This window comes from Triturus cristatus, chromosome 5_1 (assembly GCF_964204655.1).
Source record: "Triturus cristatus chromosome 5_1, aTriCri1.1, whole genome shotgun sequence".
Taxonomy (NCBI): domain Eukaryota; kingdom Metazoa; phylum Chordata; class Amphibia; order Caudata; family Salamandridae; genus Triturus; species Triturus cristatus.
The window spans coordinates 867581335-867594851 of NC_140587.1; the positions used below are offsets into that span (position 1 = coordinate 867581335).

The following is a 13517-nucleotide window of genomic DNA, read 5'->3' on the forward strand; positions in this document are numbered from 1 at the left end:
AAGGAAAAGTAAAAAAAATGGTGTGTGGTCCTACAATGGGCTATTGCTCAAAAGACTGCAAAGAACTTACCTGCCCAAAGACCTTGAAGGCACTGCAGCTCATGGGGGGATTGGTAAGAAAATTTGGGCCCATGCAAAGGAAAGGCATTCAAATACATCTAGTTTGTGGATTGAATTGGCTCCCCTGAAGACGTTCTGGCAAATGATATATCTGAAAGAGACTATTAGTTACAGATTCCTTACCTTAGAACCCTCAGGCGTTAGACTGGATCCGGAGAATTATTTCTTCAGAAATAGCCCTGCGCATCAGTAGGTGGCATCGGTCAACTCTGCATCCGTCGTCGGTGTTTTAGTAGCAAGGATGACGACGCAGTGCCTACTTAGACACCGCCCCTGTACGCTAACGTCAGTTCTTTCTTTTTTTACGCCAGCCTAGCGCAGATCCGGAGAGAGCTTGTCCCTTAGTCACTTTTTGACTAAACTTTTTTTAACTTTTGTTGACGTCTTTTTTCGAGTCTTCGACTCCTAGTGTGCAAGGGATGTCCCATTGTCGGACCGGATTCAAGCCTTGTGACTCCTGTCACAAGCTGATGTCTGTGACGGATCCGCACCTTGTGCGCCTCTGGTGCCTGGAAGGCGACCACGAACCGAAGTCCTGCTCCGACTGTCGGGCCATGAATCGGATGTTTTTGCAGGAGCGGGCCTGAAAGCTTTTGGAGGCCAAGCAGTCGGCTCCACGTCGCTCCCGGTCGCGCTCGAGGAGAAGGTCTCGAGACCGGTCTCGAAGCCATCACACCTCGTCCAAGTCTTCGCACTCCTCGGGTAGGTCGAAGCACAAGAAGAAGGCGAAGAAGCACTGCCGCTCTTTGTCTTTCCCCGAGTCGGCTGACGCGACGCAGGATCCAGAGCATCGTCACTCTAAGGCTCCATCCCCAGTGCCTGACTCGGGGACGACTCTGCGCTTCCACCCGTTTCCGGGAGCTGGGGCGTTTCCTGCCCAGCTTCGTATGTTCTATGAAGCCCTCCACCGTGTGTTTGGGCAGCCCAACTCTGCTGGTGCGCCTTCAGGCCCCGCGGAACCGTTTGGAGCCCTGGGCCTTTGATGCCTGGGGCTCCGGAGGGTCCTCATGGATCCAGGCCTGGAACTGGATCGACCGCAGTCGATCTTACTCGACCATTCCCGGCACCGATCCCGGCGACAATGCCCCCGACGCCGGCCAATGCCGTCCCCATGCTCATCCCCGAGATGAACAAGGAGCCGGTTCAACATCAACCAACGTCCAATCCGACGCCGGAGGGTACTTTTGTTCTCTTGTTCATCACAGGTGTCCCCCATCGCCCTGAGGGTGGTGACGAGAACTGTGAGGGGTCGCTGGACCCTTTAACAGACCAGTTGGAAGTACTGGACTGGAGAGAGGAATTGGGTGACGCCAGTGGTCTGGATACCTCCTCTGACCATGGCATGCTTTCTCCCCCTTCCGTGGCTACGGAGGAGGGGGCGCCCTATGCAGCAGTGCCACGTAGGGCAGCCGAGGCTTTGGGCCTGGAGCTCCTTAAAGTGGCAGTCAGGACTAACCTCCTGGCGGAGGTGCTTTAGCCGGCAGCAACTTCTTCTGAACCTCATTTGCCATTCAACGAAGCCCTCACTGAAGTCCCTCTGGGCAACTGATCCAAGCCCAGCACAGGGGCTCTTGTGGAATGGACGATTGCCCTCCGCCACTGCCCGACTCCGGGCGATAACATTTTTCTCACCCAACAAGAGCTTGGTGATCCAAGCATCTTCTTCCAAGGGCTCATTCCCTTCTGTACCCCAGATTGGGAATCCAGCTTGGTGATGCGGTCTGTGAACACTGCATGCCTCTTGGGCCGTTAAACCCATACAGTCTGTGATATGGTTGCCCAAGTGCTGCCTTAGTGCCCGGAGGAGGCCCAGGCCGTTCTCCCCTTGGCAGGGGCGGATGGGAGAGATGCAGCAAAATTCACCCTCCGCTGTGGACTGGATAAAACTGACTCACTGGGCAGAATGATTGGAGTGCTGTAAGAATTCTCGGGCTACGGCCAGATCCTTGGGCCTCGCTGCGTCCTCCCGTCCACCACAGTCTGTCTTTCGTAGCTACTGAAGGGGCGCCCCACCACGTCTGATCCAGTCCAGCCACCGGCCCACGCAAGCTGCCCAGCCTCTGCGTGGCTGCGGACGTGGGACCCAGAGACGCGGGTCTGAGTGCCCTTCCTCCCCTGCAGCAGCCTCCAAACCTTCCTAGTCTGACCTTTCAGGCCCATCAGCGGACAGTGGGTGGTAGGATTCGCCATCACCTCCCCCACTGGCAACCCATCACGTCAGACAGGTGGGTTTTGCAGATAGTCCAAAGGGGCTACTAAGACTACCTGTCCCTCCATGCCACCATCTTTCGATCACATGTCAGAAGATCATTTGGTGCTTCTCCGCCAGGAAGTCTTAACTCACTTGGCCAAGGGAGCTATTGAGAAGGTCCCTGCGCCAGAAGTAGGTCGTGGTTGCTATTCCCGCTACTTTCTGGTGCCCAAGAAGGACAAAGGCCTATGTCCTATCCTAGACCTCAGGGCCCTAAACCGCTTTCTCTGGAAGGAGAAGTTCAAAATGCTAACCTTGGCTCAGGTCCCATCTGCCCTCGACCCTGGACACTGGATGGTGGAGTTGGATTTGCAGGATGCCTATTTTCACATCCCCGTCCTGCCAGCCCACAGACATTACCTACAGTTCATGGTAGGCCACGAGCATTTTCAGTTCACTGTGCGCCCCTTCGGCCTTACCAGTTCCCCGCGGGTGTTCACGAAAGTGATGGCGGTGGTCGCAGCTCATCTGCGCAGATTACGGGTTTCCAGTCTTCCCCTATCTTGACGACTGAATATATGACATTACAACGCGATCATTTACATCGCGGTACATTACATCGCGGTTATTACAACGCAAGTCGTTACGACTTGTGCTAGAGGCGCTGGACTTAGGAATAGTATGATTTACTATTCCAACTCCAGTGTGTGTAACAGTAGGGGAAGTGTTGGAATAGTAAATCATACTATTCATTAGTTTAGAGCGTCATCCAGCGCAAGTCGTTGTAAACACTTGCATTGTAATGACCGCGATGTAAATGGATCACGGTGTAACGACCGTGTTGTAAAGGTCGTTCGCCCGACGACTGGCTGTTGAATGCAGGCTCACCCCGGGCTTTCGTCTCCCGCCTCCAGACTACGGTGGACCTCCAGCATTTGCTGGGATTCACTTTCAACGTGCCGAAGTCACACCTGACTCCCTCTCAGTCGCTCCCTTTTATCGGAGCTGTTCTAGACAGAGTGATACTGATGTTTAAGCCTCAATCCCGGATTTCGTTTAGAATTACCCTGAGGCTACTAGGCCTCATGGTCTCCTGCATCCTGCTGGTGGATCATGCCAGATGGCATATGCGCGCTCTGCAGTGGGACCTGAAGTTCCAGTGGGCGCAGCATCAGGGAATCTTTGCGACTATGTCCAGTTCTCGGAGGGAACTGCGCAACAACTGTAGTGGTGGTTAACTAACGAGGATTGGGTCAGAGGCAGATCCCTCTTCCTTCCCCAACGAGACCTCACAGTGGTGACAGATGCATCACTCCTGGGATGGGGCAGCCACCTGGGAGACGTGGAGATCAGAGTAGTATGGTCTACGGCAGAGTCCGGGCTCCAAATCAACCTGTTCGAGCTACGAGCGATTCGCTTGGCACTGGAGGCATTCCTTCCCTCTCTCAAGGGGAAGGCAGTGCAGGTGTTCACGGAAAACACAACCGCCATGTGGTACTGCAACAAACAGGGTGGGGTGGGGTGGGGTCGTGGACCCTTTGTCAAGAAGCTCTTCGCCTTTGGACATGGCTGGAACATCAGGGCATTACCCTGGTGGTACAACACCTGGCAGGTTCTCTAAACGCCAGGGTGGACAAACTCAGCCGCCAGTGCCTGATGGATCACAAATGGTGTCTTCACTCAGAGGTGGTGCAAGGTCTCTTTCAGTAGAGGGGAGAGCCTTGGTGAGAGTTGTTTGCCACTGATGAGAACGTGCAATGTCAGCAGTTCTGCACGTTGGAGTTTCCAAGGCGGCACTCGCTCAGCGACACTTTATCGCGTGTGGAACTGCGGCATCATGTACGCCTTTCCACCTGTGCCACTTCTGCCCAGAGTGCTGAAGAAGATCAAGCGCGACCGGGCCAAAGCCATTCTTGTGACTCCAGACTCTGCACGAAGAGTTTGTTACCTCGAGCTCTTGAGCATGGCCATTGATCCTCCGATCAGATTGCCTCTTCGGGAGGATCTTTTGTCGCAGCAGCAGGGGAGGGTCCTCCACCCTAACCTGTCAAGCCTCCACCTCCTTGTGTGGAGATTGAGCGGCGACAGTTGACCGCTTTTGACCTTTCTCACAAAGTCTGTAATGTCATCTTGGCAGCCAGGCGTCCCTCCACTAAGAGGGTATAAGCCTGTCGATGGAACAAGTTTGTGGCATGGTGCACAGCAAAGGTTGTGGATTCCCTTTCTGCCTCTCTTTCCGAGGTACTTTTGTTCCTTATTTCTTTGGCCCAGCAGGGCTCTGCTCTGGGCATTTTTAACGGCTACCTGGCAGCCATTTGTGCATTTCTTCGGCTACCAGAATAGAGCCTCTTTGTTCAAGTCCCCTATTGTAAGTAGGTTCTTTAAAGGCGTTATTCGTCTCTTTCCTCCATCTCCTTTCATAATGCCTCAGTGGGACTTGAACCTTGTTTAGACTTACCTTATGTGCGCTCCTTTCGTGGCTCTTTACAACTGTCCTCTGTGGCTTCTCACTCTGAAGACTGCCTTTCTTGTTGCCATCACCTCTGCTCGCAGAGTGAGTGAGCTTCAGGCTCTTTCTTCTAAGCCCCCTTTCTTCTTGGTCCATCCAGACAAAGTGGTGCCTCGAACGAGGCCCTCGTTCCTGCCTAAAGTTGTTACTCCTTTTCAGATTGGACTGACTATTACTCTGCCCACCTTTTTCCTGCCTACGCGCCCTCCCAAGGAGGAGGAGAGACTCCACCGTCTGGACCCGAAACGTGCGCCGTCTTTCTACCTTGATCGCACAAAGGATTTCCGGGTGGACAATCATCCCTTTATTGGCTATGAGGGAACCAAAAAAGGTTAGGCTGTGCAAAAGCGTATCATCTCTCGATGGGTAGTCGTTTGTATCAAGATTTGTTACACTTTGGCGAACGAGGAACCTCAAGTGGGGCTGCGTGCTCAGTCCACTAGAGCTACGGCAGCAACTACTACTTTGTCGCGTAGAGTCCCACTCATGGATATCTGTCAGGCGGCAACGTGAGCTTCTATTGACACGTTCACCAGAAATTACTGCCTGGATAGTCAAGTCCAGAGTGACAGCTACTTTGCCCGTTATGCCCTCCAGGACTTTCTGGAGTGAACTTGGTTTGCTGTCCCTCCTATGGGGTTGGTATTGCTAGGGTATCTATTCTAAGGTAAGGAATCTACAACTAATAGTCTCTTTCAGATGAACAAGTTACTTACCTTCGGTAAGCGTGTATCCGTAAGAGATATATATTAGTTATATATTCCTTACCGCCCCACCCATCCTACTTGCTCTACGAACTGACTTCTAGGGATAGGGACTCCCTTGTGTGGTGCACCAGTGGTCAGTGTCTTTCAATGCTCTGCGCTTCTGGTGTGGAAAGTCGTGTCAGAACGGACGTTAGCGCGCAGGAGCGGCGTCTAAGTAGGCACTGCAACGTCATCCCAGCGATCGACGTCACCTACCGACGAGCAGGGTTATTACTGAAGAAAAAATTCTCTGGATCCAGTCTGACGCCTGGGGGTAATTCTAAAGAAAGTAATCTATAACTGATATATGTCTCTTACAGATACATCGTTACCAAAGGTAAGTAACTTGTTCTGTTAGCCCATAAATGATGGGATGTTTGGGTTAATGTGGGGGTTTGATAGGTTTCACTTGCAAAGTTTTCTAGGGTCCCACTGTAGGAGAGTAGGATCTGCCTCTTACGGTTACCCCCACTTTTTGCTGGTGTTTCACTGTTTTTCGACTTTAGTCTGGCTGGACCCTGCTATTCAGGACCCAAGGCTAGCTGCTTCCTCTCTAAATTGATTCCATGTACTTTAGGTACACTCCAGATTGGATTCTGGGGTACCCTTGTGAGTCCCTAGTATATGGTGTACTATGTACCCAGGGCATAGGTACCCCAGAGGCCTACCAGGGGCTGAAGCATGTATTGTGCCACCCCTGGAAAGCCCTTCAAAATGACACCACAGGTCTGCTACTGCAGCCTGGGTAAGGTGGTGCATGCACCCCTTACTGAGTTATAGGTTCACTATACCTCACCTATCACTGCACATAGAAGCCTATCAGTCACCCCTATGGCAGGCCTTATCAATCCTGAAGGCAGGGTGCTTGGTTATATGCGAGAGGGTGCCCAGGCATGAGCTGAGCCCCTCTGCAGCCTTTGGAATCACTTCCATTATAACTAAAACGGTTAATGGTAACTTTGGACTGGCTGCATGGAAACATATCGTGTTTGGTGTCAAACACCTTGGAATCATACCCCCACACCAATTCCTGATGTGAGGATATGATCCCACCATGCTAGAGAGAGAGACATGACAGCACCGGCATACCCGGTACCAACTTAACAAAGCCCTGGCATCACAAAATGGATGCTGCAGCCAAAGACACGGGTCTGGCCTCCTGCTGCTGACCGAAACTCCGGCAGGGGAGGCCTGGACAATAGGTTTCCTGTCACAGGGAGGTGTAACCACCTCCCAGACAGGCTGATGTGTATTGTGGTTGGGTGGGAGCACTCTCAGAGTGCTTTGAAGTCCTGCACTGGGGGAACATTTGGTGTCCCTGTGCATAGTCCAGCTCAAACTGGTTCAGGGGCTTCCAGACCCTGCTCTGGCGCGAAACTGGACAAAGGAAATGGGTGTAGCCACCCCTCTTTCCAAACCCTCCCATAGGTGGGTCCCTATAGTTAGTCCAACCCCTTCCTTAGGTATAAGTAAGGAACCCCTGGCAACAGGACTTTAGATATCCCTGGACGAAACTCTGTAGCTGAATCCTGGAACTTCGACGCTCCACTCAAGACTAGAGGACTGTAGAAATCTCCCTTGGGGTCAAGGAGTGACTCTCCTGCTTGGCAGGCACCAACGAAGCATTTTGCCTGTCTACATCTCCGAAGCTCCCGCCGGACTCCGAAGTATTTGCAGCCCAGGAAGAGGATTTCCAGACATCTCAGAGCCCGACCCGAGTCCCCAGCAAAGCTGAGACCCGCAGCCCTCGTGAGTAAAGTGGAACCCGAAAACCTGGCCACCCTGCACTTTTGCGAGTGCATTGACTTCTCGACGTCTCTTGAAGTCGTGCTTGGGGTTACTTGTAGCCCCAACCTCGAGCAAAGAATCCACCGAAGATTGTCAGCCTAGTCACCCCGAGTGACCCGTGGGCCGCCATTTTGTGATTCTTCTCGAGGTCCCTTAGCGATCCCTGGTCCGTCGACTGGTGGGTCCCAGAGAAAGTAACTTTGATTTTACTTGGGCTTCCCTGGTTGCTCCAGACGTGCCCTGACTTCCTACCAAGTGGTGAGTCCCTCAGACCTTGCTGGTCTGCACCGAAGCATCTTTCTCCTTTCTGCGTGGGTTGCTGTTGCCAAGGCTTGTTGTGTCCAATCCAGGCACCGACGCTGAAGCACTCGACATCCTTCGTGGGGCAGCTCGAATCCAGCTCCTGGTTGTCCTCGACGCCTCCTGGTCCTCGTGGCTGAAGAGTCAAGCTTCACCTTCTTCACCTGAAATCACCCGACTTCGGTGGGCATTCGCCTATCGTACCCCTGGTCACTGGCTAGTGACCCAGACTCTGTCCCTTCTACGTTCAGGTTCTTCTCGCCTTCGATCCAGGCTTGGATCTCTTCTGACACTTCGCATCTTCCCGGCAGCAGCACTTCTTTGCCAGCTCCCATTGAAAACGACGACGCGACCCAACACCATTTGACACCTATGCACCCAGCTTGCCTGGGTGAGGTAACACGAGTACTCTGGTGCTCCCATGGGTGTTGACCCTAGAACTTCCTAAGTCTCAAAGGGTTTGGTCCTGACTCATTTCTAAGTGTCCCTAATTGTTAAAAATCTAACCGCGACTTTCCCATAAAAGCTAACAGGAGCTCGTGGCTGTGATCTCACACTGTACACGGCCCCCGTGGGTCCCCTGTGTCACTACCTTGGGTGGTTCCTTGGGGTCCCAGCGATTCTACAGGCTCTAGGCCTTGTGTCTAGTTAAGTCATGGTTCTTATACCACTATTTTAGTATATGGTTTGGCTCGCCCCTGGAGCCGAACGTGTATTTGTGCTATTTTACTGTACTATTTGAAGTGTAACTTATGTGTTTTGACATCTAGCCTCATAAAGAGTCTAGTAGGGTGTGTTTAGAAATACATACATATATTTTATATATATACCTGGTGTGGTTGCCTTTGATTTAGCCATTCAGGAGATTATAGACTGGTAAAACAAGCTGCTTTACATTCCTTCAAGACTTAGCCTGGAGGCTGCTCTCCATAGCTACCACTAGGATAGCTTTCAATAAAGGTTGTCTTTAACCTATCATCAATAAGGGGTTGTTTGGACTGGTACAGGGTGCCCACTATAATTAGTGGACAGCATATACCAGGCCAACTTCTCACATCCACTTACAGGCAAACTGGTGCAAAAGCCTTCGAATCAAGACAAATTGAAAGAATGATGGCTGCCTGAAATAGCATCAACAGGTGGGAGTGGTTTGTACTGGAAGTAAAAGGCACAAAGGATGTCGTTGGTGAACAAATAAAAGTGAAAGATAGGGAAAATGCATATACATGTTTAGGAATGTAGGCTCCTAACTACTGTGCCTACTAACTACCTGCTCGCCAACATGCATTTCTCCATTTTGCAGGGCCACGATGCAAAAGGTAGCTAGAAATAATACGCTTTAATTCTTTATAATAGCAAGCCAAACGAAAAGCATAAGCAGAACAAAGTTCCTCCACCCTTTATTCCCACTCTCAAGGAGGACTACCCATTTTATTGAACTATATGTGAACTACTGCATATACAAAAGTAAATGTTCTAAATGAGCATGTTTATAGAGAGAAATAACAGATAAGGTGAACTATTTCATCTTTAAAGCGCGTGGCAGCTCAATTCAAAGATGGTTGACACTTAATATGACAAGGGGTAAAATGCTTTACACTAAGCAAGACTGCCAAGTGAGTGGTTTGTAGTTGAGACTAGCTAAAAACATACCTGCCACAGCAAGGGAGACAAAGCACTGAGAGGGAAGCTAACATAAGTCCAAAGAATTACACATATTTGATTAGGAGCACAATATATATAAAACAGGAAAAACTAAGCAAAGGTATGTATATTCTGTAACACTATACATAACCATTAGTGTCTAACCTGAACAATCTTTGGTCTCTGGAGGAAAATTTCAGCAGGAAAATCTTGCATGATAACATCCTGTAAAAGCTCACATGTGTTCCAGATTAGACGATGGTTATTACTTCTTATGGAGCTAAAATGAAAGAAAACCAGACTTTAGATAAAAGTGTCCTCCACAGACAATTAATATTATGCTCTGGCAAGAAACCTGCTGAATGCAGTGGGAAATGTGCCCTACAGGGAAAATGAGGTTACTTACCTACCTCAACAAGTCTCCAGTATAGGCATAGTCTGTATATTCTTATACTAGTTTCACAATTGATACCAGTTTTGAAGGATCACAAAACACAAAGATACAATTTCAGTGTCTTGGCTTCTTGAACACAAGTGATGAGCACTTCTGCACAACGATCAACAGATTAACATAGCAGATGGACCCCACCATCATATCGCTAACAAGCAGATGGACACCTACCTTCATATGCCTAACAAGTTGGCATAATTTTTTTCGGGATATTCAAACAACTTAGCATGTTTGAAATCTTCAAAAAGTAGGGCAGGGGCAACCTTTCCTATAGTACAGCTTTGGGATCAGCTGACAGGTTCTTCCAGCTGACGATATTGTACGCACCCCACAACCAACTATGGGTTCTCTCCAATGTGGCAAATGTATCTGCAGCAGTAAGCGGTTATGTCGTAAAATGCTTCATAATAAATGAGAACCAAATTGTACATTGGCTTTCAATACAATTTATGCCGATGACGTGTCATGAATTTTGTAGGTCATGATGCACCACATTCTGCACAATATCAAATCAAATCAAATATAACTTTATTCGATTGTTAAAAACAACCATAAAAGCATACATTAAAAAATCATTGCGTTTAAAAAAGCCACAACAGTTCATTTAGCGATAACTCAATGGCTTAAACACCAGAATTATTAATACAAATCATTCAAGGACTTAATAAAGTGCATTATATTATACTTTTCCTAGAGCAAATCACTTTTATTAAAAACAATGTAATTGTGGCAACACAAAAATGATTATCCAAATGTAGAATATCTAACATCGCCAAACGACATTGCCGATGACCCACCTCTCTCACAAATGGCAGTAAAACTGTGTGCCTAATATAACTGTAAAATATACAACATAAAACAACATGAATAGTACTTTGAGGGGAAACATCATCACAAGGACATGGCAATAATTTGTACGTCCAATCATTTTTTATAGGAAAACTAACCAATCTGTGGAAGATTCCAAATCTGAAACGTGATAGTAGGAATCTATCATAGTTACCAGGGACATACAGCAAATAGGGTTGAATATTAAAAGTTGTTAAAATTAATTGAAGTTGCAGGACAGTAGGTTTTAGGATTTCCACAGAAATTCTCGCGGAATCCAAAAAAGCAAGGCCCTCCTTCTTCAACTCCTTACGCGATATGGCTGAGATAGTAAGAGGATTTAAAAAATAATCCAACTTTCCCATGTCAGCTAAAAATTTACGTACATATCTCAGCCAAGGTATCCTCATCACTTCTTCAAATTCCAAAATATCTATCAGTATATCTCTATTAAACTTGGTTTCATCCTTAGTCCACATCCTGTGCCATAGTAGCACTGGTTCAAGTTTAATAAGATCAGATATAAAAGGAAGACCCAATTCTGCATGACAATTATAGTTAGAGGAACTCTTGGGTACTGCGAGGATAAATTTCAAGAAGGAGTTTTCAACTGCCTGAATGGGAGCAGAGTCAGCAAAGCCCCAAACCCCACTACCGTACATTGCACCAGACACGCATTTAGCTTTGTAAATCTTAATTAATTCTGCCGGCGGGCTGGTACCTAGTTTCATGGAGAAGGATTTAAGGGCGGCAGTCGAGTGAACCAATGCAAGTTTTTTCGCTGCCACTGCCGGACCCCAAGAGTCATTCTGGTTGAACAAGATACCCAAGTAAGAAAATTGTTTAGTGGAATCAAGCTTCTGTCCTGCTATAAAAATGGCCTTTTTAATTTTGGGATTTCGACCACAGCGCATGATGAAAGTTTTCGAGATGTTCACTCTAAGGCCCAACTCGTTCATAAAGAAGGCAAAACTATCCACCACGCGCTGTAATCCCACTTGAGTACGGGACATTAACACAGCATCGTCCGCGTACATCAACGCCGGGATTGGACGACTAGCAGCGTATGGGGTCGAATTTACTGTTGCACAGGGCTTTCTCCAAACCATTTATATACAAATTAAAAAGGAATGGTGCGAGGACACAGCCCTGCCTGACACCACTCCTGATTGGGATTTTGCCCGTGCATTGCTCCCTAAGGCCATAGCGGACGCGAGCTGAAGCGTCACTATAAAATCGTTTAAGAAAATAAATAATATTGGATTCAACCCCAAGTTGTCCCAGCACAGTCCATAAAGTGGAATGGTCAACGCAATCAAATGCGGCCGAGAGGTCAACAAAGGCCAGGAACAAACTCCCTTTCCTGGCCCTCGTGTACTTCCCGGTCAGCATTAGAAGATTTAAGCTCTGTTCCACTGTGCCTAGGCCGGAGCGGAAACCATATTGCAAGTCAGATAAAATAGAATTATCCTCAGCCCAAAGCAAAAGACGGTCCAAAATTATTCGACCCACTATTTTAGTAAAGGAATCTAAAAGGGAAATGGGTCTGTAACAACCCGGGTCGTGTTTATCCCCTTTTTTATAGATGGGCACAATTATGGACTCCACCCAAGTGGGCAATAATTCTGTAATACAACTAGCGTTAAGCACCTGGACCAGAAGGGGACCCCACAAAGGAACAATTGCCTTAAAAATATCTATAGGGACACCGTCCGGACCTGGTACCTTCCCGCCCTGACTCACACGTAAGGCTAGTTCAACCTCTTCCAGGGTGAACATTAAGTTTCTTGAGCTGGGCTAAGCAGAGGGATTCAAAAGAGGGCTAGACTTACCTAGTCCTTCGTATACTTTAGTAAAATGATTAATCCAATCTGTTTCAGCAATTGCTATCTCTAGAGTTGGGCCAGTAGTATCGCTAAGGAAAGGAGTTCTAATGATCTTCCAGAAGCCCACACTATCCTTCCTTACCGCAGCGTCGTGCAATGCTTCCCAAGATTCTATTTTTAGCTCGTTCTTTCTATCTTTTAGGGCGAGCTTATACTCAATCCTAAGTCTACTCACTTCCTTTGCACACCTAGGTGATTTATGCAGTTCTTTCTTTAAGAGAGAATAAGCTCTTGTGCACCTAGAATTAAACCAGCCTCCGTTTTGTTTGTTTTTAGTTTTACATTGCCTAATAAGGGAGGACCTGATTTCATTACAAATAGATAGGAAGGATGCAAGAATCTCTTCAGATGTAGACTCCTCCCTCAAACAAGTCACTACCTCAGACATACTTTTAACAATTACTGTTTTAAGTGTTTCTACTTGATCCACCTTATCCCATCTTAGCGTGTAACCATTCATACTACCAGTGCTCAAGTTTTCACGCAATCTGTCCGCGTCTATGTTATCTTTTGGGACAGAATTCCTTGGAGTCAGAATGGTTACACAAAGAGGAAAGTGGTCACTTAACGCAGAATCTGAGACCTTGAAAGAATATATGCTACCAGCATGCTTAATAGTTACTAGAGCAAAATAAATTGTGGACGTACAACCCCTCCCAGTAAATGTAGGAGGTAAGATGAAAGGGGTTGCACAAACTTCAGTTACAAATCCCAAATCAAGTTCTGCACAATATCAAAGGAATGCCAAAAGAAAAGGTGCGAAACAAGACCTGATGATTCGACCAAGAATCATTAAACAAAAAAACAGTTTTAATCGGGTGTGTTGATGTCAATTAAACAATTTCCCTTCACTCGGTAATGGGCCCTGAACACATTTTTGAGATGACATTTTTGAGTTTGTTGAACTTAGAAAAGCTATGCTGTGGGGTAAAGAAACGATTAACGTTCGTCATTTCAGCCACGTTTCACCAACGTTATGGCAAAAGTCATTTTGAGAATTCCGAATTAAAGCAAGCACTGGCAAAGCCAATAGATCATTGGTCACCCGCCTTTC

General features: G+C 47.8%; 1 protein-coding gene across 4 annotated transcripts in view; it reads right to left on the reverse strand.

Annotated features, from left to right (window-relative positions):
* The window catches only part of RTTN (rotatin), a 1165399-nt gene that overhangs the window by 1067727 nt on the left and 84155 nt on the right, over nt 1-13517 (reverse strand). For all 4 annotated transcript variants that reach the window (XR_014961587.1, XM_085605903.1, XM_085605904.1 and 1 more), the window contains exon 7: nt 9464-9578. Coding sequence is in view for 3 of the 4 variants with exons in the window: in XM_085605903.1 (XP_085462029.1) it covers nt 9464-9578 (115 nt within the window). In the remaining variant the exon portion in view is untranslated. The remainder of the gene's footprint in view (nt 1-9463; nt 9579-13517) is intronic.